Below are 14,844 nucleotides of genomic sequence, written 5' to 3'. Positions count from 1 at the left end.
CCCCCTCCACCCCCTCCGAAACCCCCTCTTGTCTCCCACCCCCACTTCTTCGTGGCCTGGGGGCAGGATTTTCCACCGGTAGCGCCTTCCAGCAAGGACTTTCCCGACCAGAGGAAGGAAGTGTTATCATTCCAGCCACCGCCACCACCTGCAGTTTAACAGAAGGAGAAGCAACTCATATAAGGTCTTGCTACATCTGAAAATGCAGACCCCAGAAGTCCAACACCCCCCCCACACACACACACACACAATATCATGGTTGTGACACAGGGTTTCTTCTAGGGAGACTGTGTCACCAATGTTAACTTTGTTAAGTAGGGATTCAGTGAGTAAAAGTATAGGGATTCAGCAAGTAAGGACAATGGTGAATATCTGCAATACAAATAAAAACAAGGTCTTAAACAAGTCTAGTAGCCCAATCCAAAGAACTCTGGCAGCCAGGAATGACACACTGCCTCCAGAGGGCTTCCAGGCAGTTCGGGAAGGCAACAAGCTTCAGAAGCTTCCTGGTTGCCTGACAGTCCTCCACAGGGCAAAATGGATCTATGCCACCCTTTCAGGTAGTGTAAGTCCAAGACCTTTGCCGGGGATGTTCCCAGTTCGAAAGCCTGGTGGAAGCTGACTAAAGTCAGCTCCACTGCCAAGAACATCTCTAGCTTGCCCCCAGACATGCTGGCCTATATCTTTAGGCCAGCGTGGTTCTTCAGGGCACAGACTCTTCTGGCTCTGTGGTGCCCGCCTGTCTACCTGTTTGCCCTCCCAGCTAGCATAAGTGCCGCACACTGGCAGGGTGGGCAAATGTGCCAGCATGGCCCTGTGCTGCCTCCAAGAGCTGATTCCCTCCCGGATGAGGCTGTTAGTGTCAGAACCAAGAACTCCTGGGAGTTGTTGGAAGGAAGACTAAAGTTCTTTGCTAAAAATCCATCTATCCCAAAAAGATAAAGGTCTCAGGAATCTGTGGAGGAAAAAAATGATACTTAAACCTGTTTATATTTGTACTGTAATATCATTTGCACATCAGACATGATCTTGACTTCTGATGCTGGGAAGTTAATATAGTGTCAGTTAACACAGGGTCAATATAGTGACAATTAACAGAGGGTCAATTTAACAAAATCTGTGACCATTATTTTCTTCCCAACACTAGCATCAGGGCAACCCAGAATAGTACTGAAGAATGGTAGGAAAACTGAAACAGAATTCATGGGGAAAAGTTAAAGCAGTTTACATAGAGTGTTTGCTGGATACTTTTAGCTCTTCTGGTCAGTATTGGTAAAAGAGCAGAGGGTCCAACAACAGATCATATTTCACAACATGAAATGTCTTTGAGGTCATGCTCCAACTTCTGTTTGTACTCATTCTGAGGCAGCCATTCTGATAAACAGATGCAGACATTTTTCTATCCAAACAATTCAATCATCAGAATCTGTTGTAGACCGTTGAGAGGACATGGGGACAGTTAAAATATTTTCCAGATAAGCAAAACTGTTGAATGGTGGAGAAGAAGCCACAATGTAATATACAGACACTGGCCCTGTCCAGTTAAGAGCATGAACCGATAGATATGTGCTGTGAAGTGGTACTAGCTGGTCGTAATTCTATGCCCAGTTTGATGTTAATTTATATTCAAAAATTATCCTAAACAAGCACATTCTAGAGTTCAAAGACTATAAAGATCTTTTTGGAACAAAAAGCCCTTTTTGAATAATATGTAAAAAAATCACAACTTTAATCATTCTTAACTTTTCCATTACAATAAAAAATTGTTAAAAGACAAAACAAGAAGCTAATGTTTAAGAAGTATTATGAATATTTGTTATTTGGTCAAGGTGACACAAACAAGTCTATGACACAGCAGGGAAATAAAGTCACAGCTGTGGACTCCACATTCATACTTTCAACTCATGAGCTGTTCCTCTTTGTTAATGACAGTGGTTTGTGATCCAAAGAAATTATATAGATGAACAGGGGAGAGCCATATGGGCAGATGGAACTGTTTTTTGGGATAACTTATCCCTGCAAGAGCTACCATGCTGATGAGATAAACTGGATTGCAACGGTACCACTGCTTGTTTCTTTGACAACCCCCCCCCCCCAAAAAAAAAGATGCCACATGAACAGTAAACAAAGCTCTATCATAATGATATTGCTTCTTTGGCTACTGGTCAATGGCTTTAATCAACTTTTCTTTTATGGCTGGGCAAGGAACTTTGAATGAATCAGTGACTACTTCTTACCTGCTGCTCCTGGTCTTCCACTGATTCCTGGGACTGTTGTATCATTCTCCAACCTTTCTGGGAGAAATGTTAACTCTTTTGCCCTGTAGGCCCTGCCACCACCTCCTGCTGCAATGATCAAGGGCACCGGCTTTCCATTCTCCACCTTAACAGGTTAAATTGAGAAGGAAACTGGATTTTAGCTGTCAGACATGTGAACAACACTTTCATTCCCCACACTCTGCTTACAGCATAGTACACAACACAAACCTAGGACTGGTTTATTTATGTATCTGTACTTGAAAGATTAATAGAGACTGCTAGTTCTACCATTTAATCTACTAAGGAAAGCAGCTTTATCCCTGGCTAGACTATTGCAACTCGCTCTACGCGGGCCTTCCCTTGCGTCTGATTCAGAGATTAAAAATGGTCCAGAATGCAGCGGCACGTATGCTTACAGGAGGTGCCATGGGAGAACATATTACACCTGTACTACGCCGCTTGCATTGGTTACCAATTGAATACCGAATCATTTTCAAGGTGTTGGTGTTAACCTTTAAGGCCTTACGCGGCCTGGGGCCTCCGTACCTACGGGACCGTCTTACCCCATATGTTCCGAATCGGTCTCTGCGTTCGGCAGAGGCCAATCTACTGGTGATCCCTGGCCCCTCCATGATACGGCTGGCCTCCACCCGGGTCAGAGCCTTTACAGCTCTGGCCCCGGCCTGGTGGAATGCTCTTCCTCCAGCTGTCCGGGCCCTGCGGGATCTCGTTGAGTTCCGCAGGGCCTGTAAGACTGAGCTGTTCCACCGGGCTTTTGGGGAGACTAGCCGTTGATAAGGGCCCCCTTCCTCCCTCCCTCCCTTTTTGTTCTTCTCTGACATCATTAAGACCCTATCAACCCCCTCTCTGGGGCTTCTGTGGGAATGATAGTAGGCACCATCTTGAATTAAATTAATTAATGCTGCATTTTAATAGAGTAAGGTTTATTTTTATTAGAGCCATCCTATTTTATATTTATATTGTATTTTAACTGATTGTGCTCTTTATATTGTTCACCGCCCTGAGCCCTCCGGGGGAGGGTGGTCTATAAACCTAATAAATAAATAAATAAATAAATAAATTTATTCTGGCAATCGAATACACGCAGGACTGATGTTGGCCTTTGTGACCTGTGAGATCGTATCAGAGAGTTCTTACACTCTACTGTTCAATGCATGGTACCTACCAACCTCAGTAACAAGGGTTGCCCTAAGACTAAAATTGGAACACAATTCCACCCTCAACCACATTGAATCAATGGTACAAAGAAGAGGTAGGCAATCCCTGCTGGGCATGCCAAAAGCACCACATTCACTTGGCACTCTGCCTAAGCAACCAAAAAACTACCAATGCTGATGGGGCTGGAAGTGCAAGAGAAGGTAACAAGAATGGCTCAGGTCTGCCATTGCCTCCCTGGCCTGCACAGCCAAGGTGCATCAATTAGATACTGGCAGTACTACTAGGGCATGGTTTGCCGCAAGCACTTCTGGCCAAGAACTGGTATCATCAGCAAAATGCAAGCCATATTGTTTGCTGGCACACCCTCATTTTCACTTAAGTGAAAAAAGATCACCTACCTAACTATAAAACTTCTGGAGTGAAGTCCCAGTGTCCATGTTATAGGAAAACAAAGACTTTCCTTGCACTTTGAAAACAAAGCAATGTGCATTGAAACATTTGAAATCCCCAGAAAAGTCTCTGAAGTAACAAGATAACAAGTGGACGTGCACTATCTTGAACCTCTAAGCAAGCACAGACTGAACTGTGTGTATTATCAGTACACTAGGCATCATATTTCCTGCTCAAACTTTTCACGGAAGCATAGATTCTCAAACAACAAAAAGTTGCAAGTGTAACCCTTTGAAATATATAATCAAAACTTGAAATGTAGATCTGATAACAGTCAAATTGAGAATGCAAAAAAAAGGGAATTATTTATCAAAAAGTCTTGGACAGTATGTGTTCCAATTAAAATGCTCATGAAAAGGCCAAGTTCATATTCTCCCTTTCAAACAAATAAATTGAAGAGAGAGTCAGTAACCTTGTCCATTCAGGTGGAAGGGTATGGCTTAACATTTCTGTATAGGCTATAGTTGATTGTACCTTAAATACATAAGTTGCTCCTCCACCACCTCCGCCTCCTCCTGCCCATTCATGGATGGTCTTATTTGCTTTAATTTCCTCTTCAACGACATTACTCTCTCCAATGCAGACTTTCCGTATGACATGGCTGGCCTGCAGAAGAAAGAACAAGTCCAAGGTCAAAGAGCAAGAATGGGATTCTATATACACCCAGGACCATAATGTTGCACCATAGGGAGCTGTTCGCATGGTGGGCGTAGCTGCATCGCAGCCACGCCGCCCTTGCTCCCCCCCAGCAGCGCAAAGCCGCTGTTTCCCAACCTCGCTCCCCGAGCGAGGTTTTTGGGAAACAGTGGCTTCCAACCGCTGCCGTGCGAACGGCAGCGGCTGAAAGGCGCCATCCCCCCCTTCACAAATGCCTTACTGTGTCCTCCGGCCTCTGGCGCGTCGCACAGGCCAGGGGACACGCCCCCCTCCCCTGCAACTTCTGAACTGTCGCGAATTGCCAGAATTGGCAGGATGAGCTCAGTACAGCTATGTACTTTTTGGGTTGAAAAGGTGCCCAGGATCGGAGCCTGCAGAGCAAACATTATGGGACAACCATCAGCAAATGGAGGCAGGGAATATCCCTTGAGCAGTGCACAAAATGTTAGGCACAAGCTGAGAGTGAAACTGACCAGAGAGTGAAATGGTTGGCTGGAGAAAAAAATAAGACACCTTCTGAGCTCTGCATTCCACACAGGCAGGCAGGAAATGACTTGCAGTCACCTCTAGGAAAAAAAGATGCACTTCAAAGTGTTTTCAAAAAAAGATGCCTTAAGTAGAAATAAGGGATCCTGAGGATATCTTGGGAAAAAGGTTGAGCAGAATTCCTTTCCAAGACACTGTTTTTAGGTCCTTAGGATATCTTATTTGTGCTGTGTGGAATGGAGCCACAGTCTTTATTTATTAAAATGATTCTGTGCTGCCTTTCCTCACAAAACTACAGGATTGCCATGTCTTCATTTCAAAATAGCTCTGTGAGACTGATAATCTGACTTTGAAAAGTGACTGATAGGATAAAGAATATTTAACCTTTTCCTCTTTGACTGCATAACCCTCTACGCAGCAGTAGCACTCTAATCTGGAGAACATGATTTGATTTCCTGCTCTGCCACTTGAGCTGTGGAGACTTATCTGCGGAACTAGATTAGGCTGTTCACTCCAACCCATGCCAGCTTGGTGACCTTGGGCTAGTCACAGCTCTTTGGAGCTCTCTGAGCCCCATCCACCTCATAGGATGTTTATTGTTGGGGGGGGGGGGTGGACAGAAAGGAGTTTGTTAGTCCCTTTGAGTCTCCTTACAGGAGAGAAGGGGGGGGATAAATCCAAACTCTTCTTCATCTTCTTCTTTGAAGTCATTAGTCCTGCTGAGCAAATCATACATGTATAATGGAATGGTTTTAGCAGACCTCTGGGAGCATGCAGAGTGTTCTACTATCCGAAATCCTGTATTCCTAATTGGGCTATCTTTCTCTGATCCCAGTTAAGAGTTTGAAACCTTTGAATATCTGCCACCAGCAGGTCTTTCTTGTTCTTATCTGTCAATATACAGACAACAAGAAACTCCAATATTGTTGGGGAAGAAACTTTGATAAGCACGACTAGAGCGTCTGTCTGACAGGTAGGCAGGGTTTTAAACCACAGATATTGTTTTACAATAAAAAAGAGAGGTTTTTTATGCCCTGCTTTTTTCTACCATTAAGGAGTCTCAAAGTGGCTTATTTTATAATAGAATAAAAATCAAACTTTTGAGAACATTTATAAAAATATTAGAGAGCAAACTTATTTAAAATGGGGGAAAGTGCAAACTTTCCTAAAAGTACTGGTGCTGGGGGATGGGAAGGGAGAGACTTAAAGCTTGCATATTTTGTTAGTACAATCTTTCGCCTTTGGCCATTTCTCAAGATGGCTTCCCCACTACATAGCATATTCCAACTGGAGAAGCAGCAGATAGTTCAACCATTTTGGATAAATTGCATAAAGATCTCCAGATTGTCAGAGCTCTAAGCTCTCATCAAGGAACCTCCAACCATCTTCTGTCACCGAACAAACTACCAAGAGAGTCAAATTTAAGTGTCCCAGTGGTGTGAAATCTTACAGCTAGGACTGACTGGTAAGTATGGCATTTTAGTCCATGAAAGAAAAAGTTAAGACAGACAATCACCAGAAGTAATGCAAAAATAATTCAAAATCAAGCACTGTGAAAACTGGTTAATGTACATTGACATCCAAGGGATTGTCCGGCAAGAAAGGAGATTCTTCTCACAAACCTTAACATTCAGACAATTACCATATCACTTAAAATAAATAGGTTGCAACTGAAATGTGACCCACAAAGATAATTCCAAAATGACTTACCAATAAACAGATTTTGTGATAAAAGAGTACAGGTGGGAAGCACAGAAAGGCTTTTGGTCTTTAGACAAAATGGAATTTGGTCCATTTGACCAACATAAAATGACAGCTAATGAAGGCTAGGGTTCTTTACGCTTCCTAAGAGATTGTATTAGCTCTGTGTGTGTGTGTGTGTGTGTGTGTGTGTGTGTGTGTGTGTGTGTGTGTGTGTGTGTGTGTGTGATAAGTACACATTCCTTTAGCTCTTCTTCCCTGATCAAATCAGAAGACATGTACATTTTGAAATAAAAAAGTCTTGAAAACCAGATCACAGATCTTCCACGTCACATCAACTTGGCCTTAATATAAAATTTCATCACCTGCAAGCTCCTCCCCTCTTATGCTTTTTGACTTTTCCCCTCCTTGTAGTACTTAAAAGCAGTGGGGCACAGAATTGCTGTTACTGTGGTCCTGCCAGTTGGGAAAGGAATAGATAATGGGCTAAGAGCTCGGTGAAGAAGAACCTACATTCTTGCCCTGCTTACTATCAAGGTTAATGTGCTGCTTAATGTAATCATTTTAAAGTAAATTTGGTGCTCATAAAGTGTTAGGCTGACAGTCCCATAAACCAATAGCATACTTTTACCTGCACAGATTATCGCTCTTTCCTGCCAATAATAACAACACCTGAGATTTCAAAGGTTCCTCACTAAAAAATAATTATTGGAACTATCTCACAGATGGGGAAACAAAGGCACAAATCTGGGGACGGTGGGGAAGTGAGTAGCAGAGTTCAGAACATTGGTCTGCACCTTTGCCTATCTGCATGTGCTTCTACCCAAATTTTACCCTATATGTAAGCTTGGTTGTGATGCAGCAGAAACACAATATCTTCCTCTGTGTAAGACAAAGGATTATGCACAGTGCAATCCTGAAGGGCGGGGGGGGGGGGGTTGCACTGCAGCTGTGCCCCCTCCTAAGCCAGCAAGCTGACAGAGACACTACCTTATGAAAGTGGTCTATGCAGCACAACTGATTTTGCTGGTGAAAGTCCATGCTGGCAAATTGGAGAATTCCTGGACTGAAAGGGGCCCAGGAACCAACTAAATCTAGCCCTGTCCTGGGACCCCCTCCCCCTTAGATGTCACACAGCTCCCAAACACTGGCAGAAGTGCCTTTATGCTGGCATAATTGCTCCTTAAGTGGCACTGCATAAGTGGCATTTACACCAGGGTCACACCACATCCTATGTGGTTTTGCCCCCTCCCCTAGGATTGCAGTGGAAGTCAATTGCAATGGAAGTCAATTAACAGTGTGCCTGAAAAATTGATAATGAAGATGTTCTGGGTAAGTGAGACTATATGATTGTTTCCCTGGATGCTTCTGGCTCTCTGAGCAATCTTAGGGTACCAGGATAGCACACTTGTAACACCAAAAGGCTATGGTGCTGGATCATCTGATGTTGTTGACACCATTCACTCCAGAACTCATTCAGATGCTGGCAAAATATAAAACCTGTCCTGCCACCTGTCTGAGACACCGGCCGTGGCCTCATTGCTCGGGTGGGAACTGAATATCGTCAGATTCTCCTCTGGGAATGCCCCAGTCTGCCCCTCCTTCACTGGCATTCAATTAGATGCCAATGTAGGGCAGAATGCCAGCTGCCCTTATGAGTCGGGTGCCACAGAGGTCTGCGGCTTCAATCACCTCTCAGGTTGCGCATTCCACTGATGCATTTGCTAAATGCACCAGTGGAGTGGGCAAACGCACTGATGTGAGCTCGCCTCAACTCCAAAGAACCATTCACACACACACACACATATGCACGCACGCACGCACGCATGCATGCACACACGCACGCACGCACACACACCACCCCCAGATGGGGCAATAAGAGTGCTGGCCTAGGATCCAGGAGACCTAGTTTGAATTTCCACTTGAGCTATGATAGCTCACTGGATAACTTGGGCGAATTCAGAGGTGTATCAGGGGGAAATGGTGTCTGGAGACAAATTGTGCCTGGAGGTGGGGCTCTGCCCCTGCTCCCTACCCCCCCTCCCCTGGGTTCTTGGAGTTTAGCAGCAGGCAGCCCAGTTTCTGCCCTCCCCTCTCGGGAGAGCAGAAGAGACTGCTACCTTCCAACCTCCCAGAGGTGCTTTTATAAACACTGAAACTGGGCTGGGGCTTAGGGGGGCAGGGGCATTTGCCCCCCCCACCCCCGCATTTGATACCTGTAATTCACAGCTGGAAAAGGGATGGTTAATCAAATAACGTAATGCAGCAATCCAGGGTAACCAATTGATCTCAACAAGATTTTTTTTTAAAAAAAGAAGCATTCATGGCAAAGACATAACTGATTACAATCCAATCAAGTTAAAGCCACTTCCACAAGTCAATGCAATCTCTTTGCCTTGTTGAAAGAATTACATTAGCACTCAACAAATCCTTGCTAAGATTACAGTGGCCTGTAATTTAATAACTCCATATATTACAGTGTGCTGCAATGGCCAGATTGTGGATACAAAATTAGAGCCTGAGTTTGAATAGTTCTCACCCCAAAATACATTAACCTCTAGTATTGATTTGAACAACAACTAGGAGTAGAATACCATCTTTGTTAAATACTTTTCTTGATACTGCCTGAGCTTTTGTATTATGGACTCCATTTCCTTTATTCACTTTGTAATGATAACATAAGAGCCTGCTGTCTGGACCTTAGCCACCTGTAGGGTCACATGTCGAGAGTCCCATGGAGTACTAAATGCCCAGAGGTAATGGCATGTTGCAGTTTCAAACGAGATCATCTCCCTTTTTCTGCACCTCAGAGTTTTTCATTCAAAAGACAAAAAGCAAACTCAAATACCCATTAGAAAAGCAAAAGAAGTGCGGTCTGGATTCGTATCATCTGTAATGCTAACATTCACTTCACTTGCAATTCAACCCTTTTCTTTCACGCCAATACAAACACGAACAGACCCACTAATAATCACGGAATCTGTGAGACAGGAAGACAAAACATTTGACGGTGGTGTCATGAGTATCATTCTCAGCAGCATGGACTCAGAGGACAGGAAGCCAATTGCTCCAACTACAGCACCACCCAACTGCTACTGATTCTGAATCTTTCAGCAGATAGACCCCTGAGCCAGGAACCTCTGAGTTTGAATCCCAGGAGATAATACTTTCTAGATGGGACCTTGACTAAGGAGCCAGCAACCAGGCCACCCATGGTCTTTTTCAGCAGTGCTGATAATGCACCTGGCAGTAGCTATTAGATAGGCAGAAGAATGCTAGGATGAAATGGTCTACTCCTTTTAAGGTTAACTACTCTGCATTGGATAGTTGGAGCCCAAGACTGGCAACCAGTGGTGGTTGCATACTATCACCTTTCTGAGCTGATGAAAGATCTTTTTTCTCTGCATTCAGCTGCAAAAAGAATTCAAATAAAGTTTCCCCACGACATTTAAAACTTGCTCCCCACAAGTAAGATACTCCAAGGTAGTTTTCTTCAGCAAAAGTTTCACTTCTCCTTGGAGTTTTCCTCAGCCTACCTAATTGCTTTCTGTTATCTAATGGCTGGCTGGTTCTCTTGGGGCACTCATGAATTACTGCTTCACTATCAGTTCTTGCTCTTTTAAGGATGCTGGGATGTGGGGGTTAAGTCATGCTTTTTATTTTGTGTTCAGCCAGTATCACTGCTCATTTTTTTAAATTTTATTGCTTACAATTATATAATAACATGATAATAAATTACCAACAATTGAAAGCCACAAAATTAATATGCTTCGGCTTTTTGCAAAGGGGAAAATATTATTGGCTGCCCTCCCAATTGATACTTTTATATTAGTTCCTGAATGATGAGAAAGACTCTTCTGGCAGTCAAATGGAGAAAATGTAAAGGGTAAGCAAACACTGGAATGTGCACTGTGTGTTATGTTTTAAAATATGACCACAAATGAGGTTGAAAAAAAAGTATGGGAAAGTGACACAGAAACCAGTGGATTACAATACGCTATTAATAACATTGTTTGGATCACCTGTTCCCAATGAAATGAGCAGGTTGACTTCCCTACTGAGTAAGGACAATGTGAAAAGACCCATTCCCCTACCTGCGACATGGGAGTGATGATGTAGCTTCCTGATGTACTTGTCCTGCCTGAAAACATCTGTATGGGGACTTCTGTCAACATTTGGCATATGGGATTACAAATTAGGCAGTACATTCCTGATTTTTATTTTAAAAATCAACTATGTAATCTATACATGCACAACCCATATTCAAATATTCAGGTACCGCATAAATGTTTCAAGTGAGGCGAGTAAAAAGATACATTCTTATTCCACATACAGGAGTGTGTCCTTAATGTGTTCACCTGGAGAGGGAAAGAGTACTTTTTGGGGCCATCATTCTAGGAGAGTGTTTAGGGACACAGACTAATCTTTAGGCCATACCCAATAGAAAATATATTGAGAAATACAAGTTTAAAGTGATACCCCCTCCCCCAAGATTCTAGTAAATAAAAATGCTCATCGGGAGGGATGATAACTTACACTAGGACAAGCATCTTCTCCCTGCTGTCCCACCAAAATATGCAAGGCATCATTCTTCTGGAGTTTAAAAATCCCCACCACATAAGCACCATGTGATCTCATAATGGTGTTTTTCCCTTTGCCACCAGCTGCTCCATACACTGAGATGCTGGAAGGAAAAGAAAAGAAGGAATCAGTCAAAGGACACGTGGAATGTACATCAACTACAATAATCTGTTGGCGCTGAATCTGGAACTGAATCTGAAATCTCCAGATTGCTCCTCATCCCAGTCCTTCATTTTTCATGTATCCGTTCACCTTGGGGCTATCATGCTGACTATTTTAATAATAATACCTAAACTTTGAGAGTAATCTTCCAAGGCATGCAGATGGAAGCAAGGGATCACTTGTCACAGACTAGCTGCAGAGCTTCAAGCGGCTCACTAAGCAGAAATTTTTGGACTCTGACTTGACTATGTTCATGTCACTTCCTGTAATTTAAACAATCATTTTTCAGTAAGGTTCCAATGGACACCAGAGATGAAACGATGGTCACAGGATAGGGTCCCTGGAACAGATGCTATGATGAACAGGAGCTATTGAGCTGATTTGCAGCAGGAAGCTATAACGGCTAATGAGGTGCACTATCGAGCAAGGCAAGCTGGCAGGGCTAATTGGCTGCAATTAGGGGCCATATTTTTCTATGTATGAGTAGATTTTGCATACAAGCAATAAAGTCAGGAACCCAGAGAGACACAGTTAGTGCCTCATTCACCAGCTGTGAAGGAAAAAGCAGCAGCATAACCTGGGTCACGGCTGCAGCATGTTTGTCAAAGCCAGTGGCTACAAAGAGGTCATTTGTTCTGCCATTGATTACAGGCTGCAAATTTACACACTTCCTGAGAGTGCTGGAGATTGTTCTGTTGCAATAAGTAAAAGTTATGCAAACAAGAGCAATATACAAAAACACTCGCTTTAGGAGATACAGAAATAACAAAATAAGGAGCAATTCTGCTCCACTCCTACTATTAGCTGTGAGCCTGGTGGTAAGGGGGTAGGACATACAAACCACAATACTGGTTGTGTTAAGGAGAATACAGAACAAAAAGGGGTAGCATATAAGTCACAGCTTGGTGAATTGTTTTTCAAACTTTTGTTCATTTACACCCCAAAGTCTCCACATTTACAGCAGCAAAGTCGTTTGATGGCTAGTAAATTACATGATTCCAACATAAGCTTTTGTTAAGTTGAGGATAAGTCTCAAAAAACCCACCCACCCAACCTATAAGTCTTTAATGTTTGTACTATGCTAGAGCTTTTTTCATTTTTGCTCCAAAGCAGGGAGAGAAAACGGCCCAAAATTGCCTACATATAGTCTAATTCCCTGCCCATTCATGTATTTATTGAAAATCATATGCAGTCTGGACTCAAATGAGCCACAAGTAAAGACTTGGTTTATCTTCTACCTCTTATCTGAAGAAGCCACCTAGCCTAGACTATCCCATGAGTGGCAAAGACAGACAGAAACTGCTGTAAAGCATCCTGAGGATGCAAGATTTCTCTCTCTGGGACCTGATACGGGATCTTATACATTTGTGAATAAAGAAAATAAAGCAAATAAAGCAAATATTTCAAAAACACCATAAGAATTCAGAGCTCTCCCCTCCCAAAGGAACTAAGCAGGCAAGCAAGTACTGTACCTGAATTTGTTTGCCTCTTGGAGATATGGAGAGTGTGTATCAATATCCTACCTGTTTAAGGTCCTTTTAAAAAACATTAGTCTTACCAATATAACATTTTGCTCCATGTAAGCCAATATCATCCCTCTTTTGTTTCCACTTGCTTGCTGTTCCTTACGCCATACTGTTTGGATAGTTACCAAGACTAGTTGTGTGGAAACATGAGATAGTGGTTCACACTTGCAATAGATTCCACACAGCTGAACACACCTCCACGTGATACGTAGAAGTTGTGCCCAGGGTTTGAGCCTCCTCTGACCACCCCTCATGTCACCTATGCTCCTACGCACATGAAAAAATGTCATCCTAACAATACCATGTTGGGAAATAACTTTGTGGCAGTTTTCTCTTTCAAAAATTGGTGTTTCTAGTGACAAAAAATGGGCTGTTCATGATTTGAACAGGAATGTGGGATTATAGGTTTGCCAGTCCCCATACCCCACTGAGTGTGGGGAATTCTCCACCCCTCATCCCTCGCTGCTGATTAGCTGGTCCACAGGGGACTTACCAACAGGGAAGGTAAGCCTAGGCTGCTGTTGCTGTCAATACAGCAACATCATATCCAGCATTTATCAGAAGAAATGTCATCATGTTGTCACTGCTGCAGTGATACTCTGGTATTTGGACAAACACTCTATGATAGAAACTGTTTTTAATGAATTTTTGCCCAAATACCACACTATTGCCACTATGTTGGCAACATGATGACATCCCTTCTGGTATATTCCTATGCCTCCCGTCCCCCAGCCCTCCACCAGTTGTCAGGAGGGACCTAGTAACCCTAGTCAGGACATACAACCCTAGTTGTGTGGAAACAAACCAAACCAAACAGCACACCATTAATGTTGCTGAAAAGAGATCACTGTCTGTGTGGAACGAGCTGAAATATCCATAAAACAAGAAAAGGAGATAAGCCATATGTTACTGGGAAGATAATGTCCCTCCCAACCTCAACCTCAAGAATTTTTTTCACCAACCCCATATAAAGATTAGTTGGCAGTGCAGGATTTTCATCTGAAACTATTCTACTGGCACACTGTTTCAAGTTAGCTGGCACCACTGGCATTGAATAACATGTCATGCTAGTGTAGAGGGCATTGTTACCATCACAGCATGTAACTCTGAAATAGCTGGCACCAATTATTTAAATGCAAGCTCCCAAATGTACAAAACCTCAGTATATTTATGACCTCAAACTTTTGATCTACTTGCAAATGTATCATAAAGCAGAATCAGACCGGGGTTGCTGGTGAATTTTGCTTCTTCCTTAGGCATTAACATTAAAGAAATGAGACTTTTGTGCATATAATTTACTACTTTTCTCCTTTGCTGTGGGGTTATATTTTATACGTGTACATACTATATGCCAGCCATGAAAAATTCTTCTTACCCATTCTCCCACAGGCAAGACATTCTTTTCTGGATGGCTGAGTGAAACATCATTAGTTTTTTCATTATCATCAATCGCCCTGGAAATGGGTAGGCGAGCAGATTTGGTGCCTCTCCTAGTCAATTTCACTTGCTGCCTGCTCTGTTGTTTTGAATGTAATACTGAGTCATGGATGATCAAAATCTAGCATCTATTGTGCAATGTCACTTTTCCAATCAAAACAAAAAAAGGCGAAGCATAAAACAACACAGTGCACCTCACATATTTAAACTTATTATCTTGCTCTTCAATAAAAAGACCTACCTGAAAATCAGTTGCACATTCACATTGTTTGAACAAAAATGTATGCAACACAATACCAGGATTCCCTGTTACAGTGGGGAAAGGGATTGATTTAACAAGATTGTCTACATTATAAAGTTCAGCTACCAGTGGCATCTCTTATGTCAACCAGCCATGGCAGGAATAT

The 14,844-nt window shown here is 42.8% G+C and overlaps 1 protein-coding gene across 2 annotated transcripts in view; it reads right to left on the bottom strand.

The window, feature by feature from the left end:
* Window positions 1–14,844, bottom strand: part of ALK (ALK receptor tyrosine kinase) — a 745,837-nt gene that overhangs the window by 50,450 nt on the left and 680,543 nt on the right. For both annotated transcript variants that reach the window (XM_048511093.1, XM_048511181.1), the window contains exons 13-17: window positions 11,268–11,415; window positions 4,362–4,493; window positions 2,238–2,382; window positions 984–1,042; window positions 40–148 (exon numbers count right to left, since the gene is read on the bottom strand). In XM_048511093.1, the coding sequence (XP_048367050.1) occupies window positions 40–148; window positions 984–1,042; window positions 2,238–2,382; window positions 4,362–4,493; window positions 11,268–11,415 (593 nt within the window). The remainder of the gene's footprint in view (window positions 1–39; window positions 149–983; window positions 1,043–2,237; window positions 2,383–4,361; window positions 4,494–11,267; window positions 11,416–14,844) is intronic.

This window comes from Sphaerodactylus townsendi, linkage group LG01, assembly GCF_021028975.2.
Source record: "Sphaerodactylus townsendi isolate TG3544 linkage group LG01, MPM_Stown_v2.3, whole genome shotgun sequence".
Taxonomy (NCBI): Eukaryota; Metazoa; Chordata; class Lepidosauria; order Squamata; family Sphaerodactylidae; genus Sphaerodactylus; species Sphaerodactylus townsendi.
The sequence above is the reverse complement of the archived record's forward strand: the minus strand, read 5'-3'. Positions and strand labels throughout refer to the sequence as shown.